Raw genomic sequence first — 17,789 nt, forward strand, 5'->3', positions numbered from 1 at the left:
GGCCAGAGGATGGAAGGAGGAGTGCCCCTGTACCTGTGCCTTCTTCTCCCTCAGCTCCTGTTGCTGTATCCGTCGTTTCTCTCTCTTCTCCTGCAGTTTCTCCACTTCCTTCACACAGTTGGACTTCCTCCTCGCTGCCAGGAAACCCCGGCAAAGGAACAGGAAGTCACAAACGCTGCCTTTCACAGAACATGCACACTCAACCTTTCTGAAAGGGATCTCTTCCTCTGCTGGTGTTTCCCTACTATAGGGTTGTCCAGACAGAGTGGTGGCTGGCTGGGGACTGGGCCTTCTAGCATCCAGGGGGACAGCAACTTTATACAGGCCTGAGGGCAGGCTACAGCAGCTGGCACAAACCTTACCCTGGTAACCCTTCTATTCCTATTACACTACTATAGGGCTCCTGACCAACCACTGATCCAACAACAGTTAAATGCTGACTGGGAAAGCAGAGATATGAGTACATAGTCTAGGTTCCTCAAAAGTTACATAAATCCTGCATCACATTACAGTTAGTACCATTTAGAAACCCAATTCATAATTTGAAAATCCGATCATAAGAGAGAGGAGAGTATAAAGTGAGTGTCAGTAGCCCATTTCTGATTCCACCAGACCCCAAGATATCCAGCTGAGCAGCACAGTAACCCTTCCTCTAGCATACAGCCCCATCTGAAGGCCTGCAGGCTCGTCATTCAGAGCAGAGAGCGAGGATTAATAACCTGCAGTAATCTGGGGGAGCAGGGCCAGGACAGAACCAGTGCCAGGCTGGCCGGCAGGAAGGAAGAGAGAAATAGAGAGAGAGCTACGAGGATGTCTCTCTGTTTCTGATTCCATTGGTAGGGGGGAGCCCCCATCAAGGCTTTGAATATAGCGGAAGCCTTTTAGGCGAGTAATAATCACAAACTAAAGGTTCTCCAAAGGAAAGCGACAGGGCTCTAAGATAGCATTAAGCATTGGGGTGGTTGGGAGAGTTGATACATACAAAGCTGTCCAAACTCCTTTCTGCTTAGCTGATGCAATGACGCTTCTGTGACACACATGTGATCGACAAAACATAGAAAATCAGGAACATCAAGCCTATTGGTCAGATGTTATCGTAACAAATACACAACATGAAATGGAATAACAAATAATATTTCCAGGGAATGCTTAGGAGGGTGAAAATTACAGAACATTCAGATTTCCGGAATGAGTAAATATGTAAAAATAACTCCAACATAGATGGATATAGCCGTAATGTTCCTACCATTGGCTAACTGTTGGGCTGTCTGGGCCTGGGTGGGCTGGGCTGGCAGATGGGCAGGAGGAGGAGAAGGCTCTGGCTGCTGGGGTGGAGCTGGTCTGGCCCGGGTCGACACCACTGTGGAACCCACAACACAGAGAGTTATCAAGAGGGCCGTTTCAAGTGAATTAAGCGACATGGTACCCATGAACATTGTCTTGAAATGTTCAACTGTCAATGATCAAAAACAAGTACACAAACACACCTCTGTTATCCCTGGATGGAGTGCCATTCTTAGTGGGCGCTATTGTTCGCCGGTTCTGCTAAAGAACACAAAAGAGGGAGATAAGATAAATGCATTGACAAAAATAATTGAAGCCATGAGGATTAAACTGTAATCATGGTTTGCGAAATGATTTTACCCAGCAGATCACTAGATCACAACCCTGAAGAATACAACACTTCTCACTCCCATGACTGCAAAATAAGGGTTATAGAAATGGACAAATACTGAGAATCAGATTACTGGAGCTTCCTTTGTTCGCATCTGTTCTGTGTTTTTTTGCCATGCCAGCAGTGGGCCTCTGAGGCCACACACTGCACCATAGGCAAGATATCAGGTTCTTCACCTATGCACTACACAGGCAGACTTCACCCTGCAGTGGTTATCCTAGCAGTCCATAACAAAACTAAATTCCATCGCATGAAACGCTCACCATGGAGATCTTGTTGACCTTCACAGAGGTGGGCGTTGGTGGGGGAGGGGTCTCTGGGCTGGGGACGATCTCCTCTTCTGGGGCCACATCTGGGTTTAGTGCAAATATACTCTCCAAGTCAATCTGGATAGAGAGCAGTGTGTGTCACTGTAATTGTACCTAACCCATACAGATCGCTCCTGAACAATTCTACTAGTCCCTTCTCTTTGCCCTTCTTGTGTGTGTGTCTGTGTGTGGTGTGGCAATAAATGTGTTGACTGTACATCTCTCTCCTACTGGTCATCATTACCACACCTAACAGAGGCCATAACCAATTGGTGCCCTTTCTCATGGTCCTTCGAGCCAGACTTTTCAAGTCAATATTCAACAGGAGATCTAACACAATATACTCTACACATCAATATGCAGAAGAGATTAGGTGCAAATATACTCTGTTAATATGTACCTTATATGTTAGTATATGGAGAGCAGAGAAGTATATCTGTGTAGCTCAGAGGAGCAGAGAGCAGCAGGACAACATCTGTATTCAACAGCAAAGCTAAGGAAATATGACTGCTGTAAGGCTCTCTAAACTCAAGTATATTCAGGGCAGAGAGTGATGTCTGGCAGAACATGCAGAAGGATTGTGTAATCTCCAAAACTCTAGAATGTCTTCAAATGCATTATTCATAGGGCTCAATGCCTAAGAGCTGAGCGGACGCCGGCTGCCGTGCTAAGCTACTAGCTAGGCTTGGTTACCTCTTTCCCTTTGGTGTCTCCATTTTCGATCCACTCCACAGTGACGCTCTCATTGTCTTCATTCAACGACGTGACCATGGCTTGGTGTATTCGTCCTGTAACAAAGCACGTGTGGTTGTGCATTATCTGACAAACACCCACAGCACAGAGAAGTTGGAAGACTAAAAAGGGGAGTTCTCTGAAATGTAACAAATTAGTTAATTCCTTAAAATTGTTGCACAGTACTGTCCTAACTCTGGCCTACACTACTCACAGTGCACTACAGTCATTAGGGATGACTGACTGCATGACACATCTTTATTGTAAGGGCGGGAGTGGGAGGACTTTCCCCAGGGAATCAGTCAGCAGGGAAGACTGTAGCTACTAGTAGCTACCCAACTGGAGAAGTGCATAGGGACATTAAACTACTACAATGAAGCTGGAGTACACAGACCCCTGCAGCACACACATTTCAACATGCTCTCTGAAACTGTATGGCTATACCAGCCTGACAATACATGACAAAATAATTGGCCTTAAACATCCCAAACTAGCTTCTCCAGGACATTACTCAACAGAAGTGTGCGAAGACAAGAGAGGTGGTCTATCTAAACTTCAGCCACAGATATGCCATTTAGCAGACACTTTTATCCAAAGCAAGTTACTGTCATGCATGCATATATTTTAAATATGGGTGGCCCTGGGAATCAAACCCACAACCCTGATGGTGCAATCACCATGCTCGACCAACTGAGACATAGAAAGCCATGTCAAACAAGTTAGGAAGCATGTAGTCAATATACATGGAGTTACCCGTTCCCTGTCCTCCCTCCCATCTACCGCTGGTCTAAATACACACTTCACAGGCAGCCTGAGCTGAGTCTGCTCCATAATTACCAGCAGCTTCCTGTGCCTAACCCTGGTCTATGACACACTACATCCCCTGGCTGCTAACTGTCAGGGGGGAAGCGGGGGGGACATGTTCCCAGCATTCATTATTTAGAGCAGAGAGCTTTATGGATGCTTTTAGTGTTCGCTGCTGCTGAGTTCTACCCAAGTAATGATTCTACAGCGCACATCAGTGAAAGCCCACTTAAATAACTAAGTAACATAACAATAATCCCTTTGATCTGAGATAGTAAGTGTCAGACAGTGATGTAAAAATAGCTTACATCAGCACTGACAGAGGCGGCAAGTGAAATGTGGAACATGCGGTCAGATGCCTGTCATGAGTCCATATGCATGTCACTCCACCATGATGTCTTTCCCTCTCCTCTTTGGCAGATCTGCTCTAGAAAACTCTGCTTCTGGTCAAGAGGGACACACCAACTGATGTGTGTGTCTTGGTGAGCCTATGCACTACTACACTGACCTGAAGAAATACAACTTGCTGAGGAGAACTTGCTGCATTGAGACTAGAGGTTGACCGATTATGATTTTTCAACGCCGATACCGATTATTGGAGGACCAAAAAAGCCGATACCGAATAAATCGGACGATTTTTTAAATGTATTTATTTATTTGTAATAATGACAATTACAACAATACTGAATGAACACTTATTTTAACTTAACATAATACATCAATAAAATCAATTTAGCCTCAAGTAAATAATGAAACATGTTCAATTTGGTTTAAATAATGCAAAAACAAAGTGCTGGAGTAGAAAGTAAAAGTGCAATATGTGCTATGTAAGAAAGCTAACGTTTCAGTTCCTTGCTCAGAATAGTTGAAGTCATAAACAGCGCAATGCTTGACGCACAACGAAGAGCTGCTGGCAAAACGCACAAAAGTGCTGTTTGAATGAATGTTTACGCGCCTGCTTCTGCCTACCACCACTCAGTCAGATACTTCGATACTTGTATGCTTGTATGCTCAGTCAGATTATATGCAACGCAGGACACGCTAGATAATATCTAGTAATATCATCAACCATGTTTAGTTAACTAGTGATTATGATTGATTGTTTTTTTACAAGATAAGTTTAATGCTAGCTAGCATCTTACCTTGGCTTACTGCATTCGCGTAACAGGCAGTCTCCTTGTGGAGTGCAACGAGAGAGAGGCAGGTCGTTATTGCGTTGGACTACTTAACTGTAAGGTTGCAAGATTGAATCCCTAGAGCTGACAAGGTGAAAATCTGTCTTTCTGACCCATAACAAGGCAGTTAACCCACCGTTCCTAGGCCGTCATTGAAAATAAGAATGTGTTCTTAACTGACTTGCCCAGTTAAATAAAAGGTATAAAAAAATATTTTATATATATATATTTTTTTTTAATCGGCGCCCAAAAATACTGATTTCCGAATTGTTATGAAAACTTGAAATCGGCCATTCCGATTAATCGGTTGACCTCTAATAGAGACTGCGTGTGTGTGTGTGTGTGTGATTCTGAGAGCTGTGTCTCAGATCTTTATGGTAGGGCTGGACCAGCGCCAAGCTAGCTGGCAGTTAAATCCCATCTTGGATCAGCAGGTTGATTGCAAGCTACCCTGGCAACAGCAGGTGACTGTAGACACACAATGGCAGACAGACAGCATTACTTAAGAACAGGGACACATGGGAGGTGACAGAGCCCAGTGTGTTCCGGAGGATTAGATGAGGACACACAGACAAGGAAAAGGAATCGCTTACCATTGTGGAGGGAGCAAGAGCAGCAGGCGAATACTGAACAGACTGGCACTCAGGCTTGCAAGACCTGATGCAATTGAATCACTAAGAATAGAGAATGGCCTGGTCCTCCAAGAACTTCCTTGTACAGACCAACCAACCACCACACACTCCTCAAATAGCACTACATGCAAACAGAATCTGTATTGTGTATTCTGTGTGTAGAGAAACTTACACAACACATGCAGCCATCTCATCTGTAAACATGTGAATGGTAACTGACAGGTGAATGGTACCCTGTCCGTGTGCACTGACTGCAGTGCAGTGCCATACTCTAGCCCTTTAATACAAACCTAAGGTGACTAAAAGCATCCGCGTGCTTCCCAGCCGAAGCAGTTCGTTAGTTTGTGCATACACTACCAGTCAAAAGTTTGGACACACCTACTCATTCAAGGGTTTTTATTTTTACTATTTTCTACATTGTAGAATAATAGAAGACATCAAAACTTTGAAATAACAAATCAAGATTATCCTACCAACAGGACATTAAAAGCGAATCTCTCGTGTTTTACAGAGTCGTAGCTGAACGACGACATGGATAATATAGAGCTGGAGGGGTTTTCCATGCATCGGCATGACAGAGAAGCAACGTCTGGTAAGATGAGGGGTGGGGGTCTGTGTCCATTTGTCAATAACAGCTGGTGAGTGATGTCTAATATTAAAGAAGTCTCGAGGTATTGCTTGCCTGAGGTAGAGTACCTTATGATAAACTGTAGACCACAATAACTACCAAGAGAGTTCTCATCTATATTATTCGTAGCCGTCTATTTACCACCACAAACCGATGCTGGCACTAAGACCGCACTCGACCAGCTGTATTAGGCCATAAGAAAACGCTCATCCAAAGGCGGCGCTCCTAGTGGCTGGGGACTTTAATGCAGTGAAACTTAAATCCGTTGTGTAATTTCTACCAGCATGACACATGTGCAACCAGAGGGAGATTTTTTTTTAAATATAATAAATAGAAACAAAAACTCTAGACCACCTTTACTCCACACACAGAGACGCGTACAAAGCTCTCTCTCGGCCTCCATTTGGCAAATCTGACCATAATTCACTTGATTCCGGCTTACAAGCAAAAACTAAGGCAGGAAGTACCAGTAACTCCCACAATACGGAAGTGGTCAGATGACGCGGATGCAACACTAAGGGACTGTTTTGCTAGCACAGACTGGAATATGTTCCGGGATTCATCCAATGGCATTGAGGAGTATACCACCTCAATCATTGGCTCAATCAATAAGTGCATCGACGACGTCGTCCCCACAGTGACCGTACGTACATACCCCAACCAGAAGCCATAGATTACAGGCAACATCCGCATCGAGCTAAAGGCTAGAGCTGCCACTTTCAAGGAGCGGGACACTAGTCCCTATGCCCTCAGACGAACCATCAAACAGGCAAAGTGTCAATACAGGATTAAGATTGAATCCTACTATACCATCTCTGGCTCTCGTCGGATGTAGCAGGGCTTGAAAACGATTATGGACTACAAAGGGAAACCCAGCTGCGAGCTGCACAGTGACGCGAGCCTACCAGAAGAGCTAGACCCCTTTTATGCTCACTTCAAGGCAAGCAACACAGAAGCATGCATGAGAGCACAGTCTGTTACGGACGACAGTGTGATAATGCTCTCCGTAGCCGATGTGAGCAAGACAGGTCAACATTCACAAGGCCATGGGGCCAGACGGATTACCAGGACGTGAACAAAAGACCAACTGGCAAGTGTCTTCACCGACATTTTCAACCTCTCCCTGACCGAGTCTGAAATACCTACTGTTGAAGTCGGAAGTTCACATTCACTTAGGTTGGAGTCATTAAAACTCGTTTTTCAACCACTCCACAAATTTCTAGTTTACAAACTATAGTTTTGGCAAGACGGTTAGGACATCTACTTTGTGCATGACAAGTAATTTTTCCAACAATTGTTTACAGATAGATTATTTCACCTATAATTCACTCTATCACAATTCCAGTGGGTCAGAAGTTTACATTCACTAAGTTGACTGTGCCTTTAAACTAGAGATCGACTGATTAATCGGAATAGACGATTAATTAGGGCCGATTTCAAGTTTTCATGATCGGAAATCGGTCAAATGGGACACCGATTTGACCTTTTTTTAACACCTTTATTTAATCTCTATTTAACTAGGCAAGTCAGTTAGGAATACATTATTACTTTCAATGACGGCCTAGTTAACTGCCTCGTTCAGGGGCAGAACGACAGATTTTCACCTTGTCAGCTTGGGGGATTCAATCTTGCAACCTTACAGTTAACTAGTCCAACGCTCTAACCACCTGCCTCTCATTGCACTCCACGAGGAGACTGCCTGTTACGTGAATGCAGTAAACCAAGGTAAATTGCTAGCTAGCATTAAACTTACCTTATAAAAAACAATCAATCAATCATAATCACTAGTTAATCTAGCGTGTCCTGAGTTGCATATAATCGATGCGGTGCGTATCTTTGCTCCAATGTGTACCTAACCATGAACATCAATGCCTTTCTTAAAATCAATACACACAAGTATATATTTAGCTAAAAGAAATCCAGGTTAGCAGGCAATATTAACCAGGTGAAATTGTGTCACTTCTCTTGCGTTCATTGCACGCAGAGTCAGTGTATATGCAACAGTTTGGGCTGCCTAATTTGCCAGAATTTTACGTAATTATGACATAACATTGAAGGTTGTGCAATGTAACAGGAATATTTAGACTTATGGATGCCACCGTTAAATAAAATACAGAACAGTTCCGTATTTCACTGAAAGAATAAACGTTTTGTTTTCGAAATTATAGTTTCTGGATTTGACCATATTAAATGACCTAAGGCTGGTATTTCTGTGTGTTATGTTATAATAAAGTATATGATTTGATAGAGCAGTCTCGCTGTGCAATGGTAGGCACCAGCAGGCTCTTAAGCATTCATTCAAACAGCACTTTCGTGCGTTTGCCAGCAGCTCTTCATTGTGCGTCAAGCATTGCGCTGTTATGACTTCAAGCCTATCAACTCCCGAGATTAGGCTGGCAATACTAAAGTGCCTATTAGAACATTCAATAGTCAAAGGAATATGAAATACAAATGGTATAGAGAGAAATAGTCCTATAATAACTAAATAACTTTCATATGTTCTCATGTTCTGAGCAAGGAACTGAAACGTTAGCACATATTGCACTTTTACTTTCTTCTCCAACACTTTGTTTTTGCATTATTTAAACCAAATTGAACATGTTTCATTATTTATTTGAGGCTGATTAATCGTTATCGGCTTTTTTTGGTCCTCTAATAATCGGCATCTCTGTTGAAAAATCATAATCGGTCGACCTCTAGATGATACAGTACAATATAAAGTAGCTCAAACATGACGACTCCATTTTTTGAGCAAGGTTAACCCCCCTACAACAACTGCTCCTGGGCGCCAATGACGTGGACGTCGATTAAGGCACATCTCTGATTCAGAGGGGTTGGGTTAAATACGGAAGACACATTTCGGTTGAATGCATTCAGTTGTGCAATTGACGAGGTATCCCCTTTCCCCCCTTCCCTATTCCCAATGGGCACAACTTTATAGTACTGCAGGAGAGAATAATCTTGCTTTCTCCCCAACTGCCTCAAAGCAGATGATCTAAAGTGGGCTTAAAGAGTAGACATCATTTACCATGGTGGCCCACTTTGGTGCTGAAACCTGGCTGAGTGGGTGTGTTGACACTAGATGTCGACCGATTAGGGCCGATCAAGTTTTCATAATCGGTAATCGGCATTCTTGGACGCCGATTATGGCCGATTACATTGCGCTCCACGAGGAGACTGCGTGGCAGGCTGACCACCTGTTACGCGAGTGCAGCAAGGATCCAAGGTAAGTTGGTAGCTAGCATTAAACTTAACTTATAAAAAAAACTATCAATCTTATTACTAGTTAAACTAGTAATATCATCAACCATGTGTGGTTAACTAGCTTGTTCTGCGTTGCAAATAATCAATGCAGTGCCTGTTAATTTATCATCGAATCACAGCCTACTTCGCCAAACGGGTGATGATATAACAAACGCATTCGCAAAAAAGCACTGTCGTTTCACCAATGTACCTAGCCATAAACATCAAATGGCTTCCTTAAAATCAATACACAAATATATTTTTTTAAACCAGCATATTTAGTTAGTTTAGTTTAGAAATTCATGTTAGCAGGCAATATTAACTAGGGAAATTGTCTTCTCTTGCGTTCTGTGCAAGCAGAGTCAGGGTATATGTAGCAGTTTGGGCCGCCTGGCTCGTTGCGAACTGTGAAGACCATTTCTTCCTAACAAAGACCATAATTAATTTGCCAGAACTTTACATAATGATGACATAACATTGAAGGTTGTGCAATGTAACAGCAATATTTAGACTTATGGATGCCACATCGTTCAATAAAATACAGACCGATTCCGTACTTCACAGCAGCAGGCTCATAAGCTTTCATTCAGACAGGACTTTCCTGAGTTTTCCAGCAGCTCTTCGCAATGCTTGAAGCACAGCGCCGTTTATGACTTCAAGCCTATCAACTCCTGAGATGAGGCTGGCAAAACTAACATCCAATAGTCAAAGGTATATGAAATAGAAAATGGTAGAGAGAAATAATACTAATAATTCCTATAATAACTACAACCTAAAACTTCTTACCTGGGAATATTGAAGACTCATGTTAAAAGGAACCACCAGCTTTCATATGTTCTCATGCTCTGAGCAAGGAACTGAAACGTTAGCTTTCTTACATGGCACTTTTACTTTCTTCTCCAACACTTTGTTTTTGCATTATTTAAACCAAATTGAACATGTTTCATTATTTATTTGAGATTATATTGATTTTTATTTAGGTATTATATTAAGTTCAAATAAGTGTTAATTCAGTATTGTTGTAATTGTCTTTATTACAAATATATAAATATATATATATATTTTTTTTAAATAAGCTTTTTTTGGTCCTCCAATAAATCGGTATAGGCGTTGAAAAATCATAATCGGTTGACCTCTAGTTGACACCTCATATGTTGAGCGGGGGACAGAGTGGGCAGTTACAAAACACATCAAGTTAGAGCAACTTAAAGGAGCAATTATGGTCAAGTGCCTTGCTCAAAGGCACACACCAATATTTTGCTTAGTTTGCGGGGGGATTCGAACCAGAAATATTTTGTTTACTGGCCCAACACTCTTAACCACTAAGCTACCTGCCGCTTCCTTACTTAACTGACTGCTGTCAGTTGGTCAAAAAATGTCTCCATGGCATCTACTATGAAAGACACTGAATGGGGATCATTTCATGCAGACATTAGAATACAGTTGATAATCCACATAAAGATTAAATAGGCCTTTCTCTTATGCCATTGAAAGAGGGCAAAAAGTGTTTCCTGTCCTGGCTGGGATTAAAAGGAATGCTGGTGCCAGACACACCCTGCAGTTAAAGTTCTAGTAGACTAGACTGAAGTGTCAATGTCAAAAGTGAAATTAGCTGATATATTTTTATATTTAAAAAGAGATGATAAAATGTAATAGAGGCTTAAAGCCTCATCTAACTGCTATACTTTTACCACTTTTCCTCTCAAGTCCTTATGATAGTCTGCTATCATGGCACACAGTAGGCTATTCTGTGGTTGAGTGATGCCTCCATTCATCGCAGAGCCCATCAGTGCCTGGCTAATGGCAGGACTAGTGACTGAGGGAGGAGGGTACTCCTGGTATATTCCAGAGAGCTGCCTGCAACAGATGAGGGGGTGGTGGTTAATAGCTTGAATCGGGCTTCGCCAGGCACCGCCCCCAGAGATAGCACAGACAGCTCTACCTACGCACACTAGAGAGGACCCACTTCCCATACATGATACACCAGTAAACATTAAAACACCCACGTAATCCATAACAACTAAATTTACGCAACAAAAAAAGTAAGAACTCTTCACCCCTAGTTTATAGTTATCAGAAGGATATGATGGTTTTGTTGCGGCGCTATACCTCATCCCAGGAGGGATCTGTCTCCTAGGAGTGTTAACCCGGTTTGGCTGCCTGGCGCAGGTACACAGAAACGGGCAAATGGCAAAAAACAGCCAGCCCCTTTCTCTCCCTTATAACAAATCAGTCAAGCTCATCTTGGGTGCACTGCAAAGCTACCAGATCAAGTTGATCTGAATATAAAAACTGTGCGTGCTAGTCAATGATGTGTATGGTGGTAGTCCTAAAAATAAAATAAATAAAAAGGAGGCCATTAGACTGGTTGTCATAGTTATTTTTACTGACAGCTGCCTGCTATACCTCTAACATTCATGGGTAGCTAGATAGCAGCTAAGTGCCTCAGTTTCAAACCATCTGTAACGTTACAGTACCCGCCTAGCTTACTAAACTCCACAGTGAAGGAAGTTTGATGAACTCCACAACTTCCTTCACCGCGAAGTTCAGTCAGCTAGCTACTACCCGCACAACAATTATCTGCAGTAGCTAGATATTGTAACGTTATTGGGAGACCTCAAAACCCTGGTTGATAATACCCACCAAACGACCTATGTAACTTATGTAGCTAGTCGTAGTATGACACAATGCTAACTTGACAATAAGTTTAACAGCCAGCCTTCTCACCCCCCAAAAAATAAAACACTATCAAAGTTAACTAGCTAGAAATTATATTAAATATACTTTTAGCTAACGTTAACCTCTATATAACCAGTTAAGTTAGCCAGTTAAATTACCTAGCCACTTCAGTGTTCTGAAGCATACAAGGACAGCTGGTAGCTTACCTTTGCTAACTAACCAGAACACGTATTTTGCGGTACCTTTCACAACCTAACGTTACTTAACTAGCGGGTGGCTTTGGTTAGCTAGTTTGTTGTTAGCTGCTAAACTAACGTTAACTAGCTAACGTTAGTGTGGTAACCAGAGCTGTGCATACTGTAGTTACTGTAAAGCGTTAAGGAGCTAGCTGCTTTAACTGGCAAACTACACTAGTTAGTCCAATAACCCATTTTAACTGGTTGTTAACTATCCAGTTAGAATGTGCATTTGTCGTCTAGGTAGTCAGCTAGTTAACGTTACATAGGCCAAGTTGGCTAGCAAGCACAGCCACCCCAACTTTGCGGCTGCTACTCGGCTTCAACGGTTGCAGTGTATTCACAGCAACACAAAGCTTCTCAAAACAACTACCAGCGAGGTAAAAAACAATCGAGACATCAGAAATGACATACGAACGTAAACTTACCATCGCTTCGCTTTATTTCAACGTACACGCCGACGACGATTTTCCCAAAACTACCCGCCATTCTTCATTAGTGTATAGTATCCTGAAAGATGTTGACTTGTGTTTGAAATAAATCTACTTTGACCGGAGGATGCATGGACAGCCAGCCAGAGAGAAATAAGGGATTTCAATAGTTACCACAGCCACAAAGGGGGAGTTGGATACACATCGTAAAAAAATATTTAAAAAAATAACTTTTTGGTATTCCTTTAGGGTTAGGTTTAAAATCACATTTTAAGACGATGAATTGTAGAAATTGGCGTTTCTTTTACTAGTGACGATCGGAAAAAAGTGACCTAACGTGTATGCGCATACTCTGTCAAACAGACAATTTCGCAATCCATACTGCTGCACATAACAGTCTGGTCCAAGATCAATATGTGTTCTTGCCAATGCCAACACCATTGCTGTGTCTGTTTGGCATGATAGCACACAGGCTATGCACAAGCATTCTGTCAACATCTGACCCCCCCAATAACCTGTTGATTGGTGTTGTACCAAGGTCAGAGAACCTATCCCCACACCTCACCGACAAGAGCGTGTCCGAACGCTGCACCAGGGTGTCATTCCACTTCAAACGCCTATGTGAATAGTGCATTAACGTTTCTCCTCCTAAAGCACAGTCAACGAAGAACAGCTTCGTTTTATGAATGTTAAACAGTGTTATGAGGTTTTATTATTGACAGGTTACACGGGGGATTTCCTCAAACTTACCCAAAAGATTACATAATGATAAAAAATGTATAAGGCCATGTGTCTACAGCTGTTCAAGTGAAGTATCAACATAAAACTTTCAAAATCTGCTAGCGAGGATAAAGAAATGCATGTGAAAACCAAATCAGAGTTCACTCAAAATCTTGAAGGCTACAATTAAAAGTAGAATAATTCATATTTAATTGCTGCAATTAACAGAGTTGATTGAATGACAGCCTAATTGTTCATAATTCTTTCATTTATTTGAACAAATATGGACAGGTAAGCCATAGGATGGAAAAAAGCAAAAAATGTGAAGCCCCAAAGCAGTTCCCTTAATAATTTGCATTCCATTTTCACTGATCAATAAAATCAGGGTCTTATGCCATCTTTGTTCCACACTGAAATATGTTGAAAACACAAGTTACACAAACACGCACTATCTGTTGAAATGAAAATGTAAGATGTGCCACATTTTGAACATGAACATAAAAAAAAACACTTCATAGACAAGCCAGGTCAAATCAGTACCATAGTCTCTATGCTAACCATGCTGCCGGAGACAGCTCCACGGGCCCTCATTACTGCCGATGGCTCAGGGGGCCCCCATTGTCAAGCATGTTCACAGCCATCACTTCATTATTGTCTCTAAAGGAACAAGATGCATGTCATTGACATGGCAAATCAATGTTGAGTAGCAAAATACCATATCATATCTATTACCTGGGGTGTGTTCAGTTCGCTTCAACTTTTGCTATGTTGAGTGATGGTGCGTACTGAACAGCACGTTTCTCCAAAACTATGTGCAATCTTCAACAACCTTTGGTGAACCTTTGCTCCCATTGGGTGGGTGTGGTGTATGTGGCCTGACCAATATGGGTGTGACCATTTGAAATATCAAAACTCGCGCAGCACACCATACGGTAATAGCCCTCTGGGTCATCATAATCACTACGTTTTTCAATTGGTTGTTAAGTACAGTATAGTTTCCATTGAATTCAGCCTTGAACACCGTTCGGTCATACTGAACGCACCCCAGGTAGTCAAATATTGTTCTCTACTATACCTATTGGCAGGACCTCCATTCTGATTGATACCGTTGTTCAGAGCACTCATCTCAGTCTCTTCATCTCTGCAGCAAAACATGCAGCAGTAATCACTCAATATATCTTACATCTGATTATGATTAAAACCATGAATATTAGACTTACTGGTTTCTACTGGCACCCTGCTGCTTTTGTCTGTAGGGAGACAGATGCAGTGTTTTAACTTGTAACAGAGAGAATAAAATATTATTCTAAAAGACAGTGAATATTTTATGAAAGTTCTAGTATGAATATCTGTGTGTGTGTCTAAGCGCAACTTTAACAGAACATACCTGATCAAATAGACTGCAACAACGACACCAATAAAGCCTGACAGAGAAAAGTGCCAATTAATCAAAAACATTACTTTCAAAGACTTAATACTGTGATCCTAGCATTAGAGAGGAGTAATGCAAGCTCTAATGGTGCTAAACTGCACCTGGAACTATAGATGAAGCAATCATTTCAACATGGAACTGAGTAAGTATCAGGTGAATATAATGTGGAAGATATTCTAAAGAAACTAGTATCTCACCTCGTAACAGGATAATCAATGCAGTGTCAGGCAATCAGAAGAAGAATACAGGAGACCATGGCAAGAGCAGCAGCAGATACAGCAGCAGCAAAGCTTAGCCCTCAAGCAATCATTGATATTAGTTATGCCTGCAAGACCCACTTCACAAAATATACAAATTCATGTTTATAAGACATATTCTGTATAAGTACTTTAGCAATACATGTAAAGGATTAACTACAGCCATGCCAGCGGCGACAGGAAAAGCAGTAGCAGAGCCATCTAATATTAATAATAATGCATTTAATGTGCATAGTGCTTTTCATTAGAGTCCTTCTCAAGGCTCTACTTAGGCAAAGAAAAATGCAAATGGAATAGATGCGCAAAAAATAAATAAAACTGTTTTCAGATTAGGATTAGACCTATGAGAAAAGGTCTGTAGAAGTGGGTTATAAAGGCCCATTTTAAACGCTTGGATTGGTGGAGCAGCGCTCAGAGGGTAAGGGAGAGCATTCCATTAGCAAGAAACAAGGGAGCAAAAGGCTTGTTCCCACCCCCCTCCCCCAAAAAGCACATTTAAGATGTAGTACAGGATAGGATTGATAGGAGGGGCCCTTTTCGATGAAATTTACCAATAACTAAAATGACAATGACTCCGACAAACAATGAACCTATGGGAACAGAAAATCACAAACTGTTTAATTGCACAAACATGGCAGTTTGACCTTTGTAATTCTGTCTATTGGATCTTACCATTTTCAGGTGGTGGTGAGGTAGTCATATCAGCTGTTGAATCAAATCAAACTTTATTTGTCACATGCACCGAATACAACAAGTGTAGACCTTACCGTGAAATGTTTACTTACAAGTCCTTAACCAACAGTGCAGTTCAAGAAGAGTTAAGAAAATATTTACCAAATAAACGAAAGTAAAAAATAATAATAACATAACAATAAATAGGTTATATACAGGGGGTACCGGTACCGAGTCAGTGTGCGTGGGTACAGGTTAGAGGTCATTTGTACATGTAGGTAGGGGTGAAGTGACTATGCATAGGTAATAAACAGTTAGCAGCAGTATACAAAAAGCAGTATACTTCCCTGGATTGCGGGAAGCTTGGCTCCAGTGATGTACTGGGCCGTACGCGCCACCCTCTGTAGCGCCTTATGGTCAGATGCCGAGCAGTTGCCATACCAGGTGGTGATGCAACCATGCTCTCGATGAGGCAGCTGTTGAACTTTGAGGCTCTGGGGACCCATGCCAAATCTTTTCAGTCTCCTGAGGGGGAAAAGGTTTTGTCGTGCCCTCTTCATGACTGTCTTGGTGTGTTTGGACCATGATAGATCATTGGTGATGTGGACACCAAGGAACTTGAAACTATCGACCCGCTCCACTACAGCCCAGTTGATGTTAAAGGGGGCCTGTTCGGCCACCTTTTCCTGTAGTCCACGATCAGCGCCTTTGTCTTGCTCACATTGAGGGAGAGGTTCTTGTCCTGGCACCACACTGCCAGTTCTCTGACCTCCTCCCTATAGGCTGTCTCATCGTTGTCGGTGATCACTGTTGTGTAGTCAGCAAACTTAATGATGGTGTTGCAGTCGTGGGTGGACAGGAAGTACAGGAGGGGAATAAGTACACACCCCTGAAGGGCCCCAGTGTTGAGGATCAGCGTGGCAGACGTGTGGTTGCCTATCCTTACCACCTGGGGACAGACCGTCAGCAAGTCGAGGATCCAGTTGCAGAGGGAGGTATTTAGTCCCAGGGTTCTTAGCTTAGTGATGAGCTTCGTGGGCACTATGGTGTTGAACGCTGAGCTGTAGTCAATGAACAGCATTCTCACATACAATACCGTTCAAAAGTTTGGGGTCATTTATAAATGTCCTTGTTTTTGAAAGAAACACATTTTTGGTCAATTAAAATAACATCAAATTGATCAGAAATACAGTGTAGACATTGTTAATGTAGTAAATTACTATTATAGCTGGAAACAGCTGATTTTTAATGGAATATCTACATAGGTGTACAGAGGCCCATTATCAGCAACCATCACTCCTGTGTTCCAAAGGCAGGTTGTGTTAGCTAATCCAAGTTTATCATTTTAAAAAGGCTAACTGATCCTTAGAAAATCCTTTTGCAATTATGTTGGCACAGCTGTAAACTGTTGTTCTGTTTAAAGAAGCAATAAAACTGTCCTTCTTTAGACTAGTTGAGTATCTTGAGCATCAGCATTTGAGGATTCGATTACAGGCACAAAATGGCCAGAAACAAATAACTTTCTTCTGAAACGCATCAGTCTATTCTTGTTCTGAGAAATGAAGGCTATTCCATGTGAGAAATTGCCAAGAAACTGAAGGTCTGGTACAAGTACATGTCCTGGTAATCCATCTGGCTCCGCAGCTTTGTGAATGTTGACCTGTTTAAAGGTCTTTCTCACATTGGCTACCGAGAGCATTATCACACAGTCATCCAGAACAGCTAGTGCTCTCGTGCATGCTTCAGTGTTGCTTGCCTTGAAACGAGCATAAAAAGGCATTTAGCTCGTCCGGTAGGCCCGCGTCACTGGGCAGCTCGTGTCTGGGTTTCCCTTTGTAGTCCGTAATAGTTTTCAAGCCCTGCCTCTAGCCTTTAGCTCGATGCAGATGTTGCCTGTAATCCATGGCTTCTGGTTTGGATATGTACGTATGGTCACTGTTACGGATACCATTATCCTGTGTGTGTATCCTGTGTGTGTGTTTTTTTTCTCTCCTTCTCCCCTCACAGGTGAAAATCATCACTCCCCAATCAGTCAACAATCAACCCATCAATCAGAAGACACACCTCCTCCTGTTTCCTACCCTATCACAGTTCCTTCCCCATGGTTTAAAAAACCCATCATTTGTTTGCTCAGTAGCTCAATCTCTTTGTAAATGCCATGTTGG

At 42.1% G+C, this 17,789-nt stretch overlaps 1 protein-coding gene across 4 annotated transcripts in view; it reads right to left on the reverse strand.

The window, feature by feature from the left end:
- Nucleotides 1-12,726, reverse strand: part of LOC139389354 (kinesin-like protein KIF2A) — a 32,291-nt gene extending 19,565 nt beyond the window's left edge. Inside the window, exons 1-7 of one of the 4 annotated variants that reach the window (XM_071136042.1) lie at nucleotides 12,541-12,726; nucleotides 10,889-11,054; nucleotides 2,677-2,771; nucleotides 1,939-2,061; nucleotides 1,488-1,542; nucleotides 1,247-1,360; nucleotides 34-134 (exon numbers count right to left, since the gene is read on the reverse strand). In XM_071136042.1, coding sequence (XP_070992143.1) covers nucleotides 34-134; nucleotides 1,247-1,360; nucleotides 1,488-1,542; nucleotides 1,939-2,061; nucleotides 2,677-2,754 — 471 coding nt within the window. In that variant the 5' untranslated portion in view covers nucleotides 2,755-2,771; nucleotides 10,889-11,054; nucleotides 12,541-12,726. Of the gene's footprint in view, nucleotides 1-33; nucleotides 135-982; nucleotides 1,028-1,246; nucleotides 1,361-1,487; nucleotides 1,546-1,938; nucleotides 2,062-2,676; nucleotides 2,772-10,888; nucleotides 11,055-12,540 lie in introns of all 4 variants that reach the window. The other 3 variants (XM_071136039.1, XM_071136038.1, XM_071136041.1) reach the window with 3 other exon arrangements.
- Nucleotides 12,727-17,789: the final 5,063 nt, after the last annotated feature.

This window comes from Oncorhynchus clarkii, chromosome 30, assembly GCF_045791955.1.
Source record: "Oncorhynchus clarkii lewisi isolate Uvic-CL-2024 chromosome 30, UVic_Ocla_1.0, whole genome shotgun sequence".
In the NCBI taxonomy this organism is placed as follows: domain Eukaryota; kingdom Metazoa; phylum Chordata; class Actinopteri; order Salmoniformes; family Salmonidae; genus Oncorhynchus; species Oncorhynchus clarkii.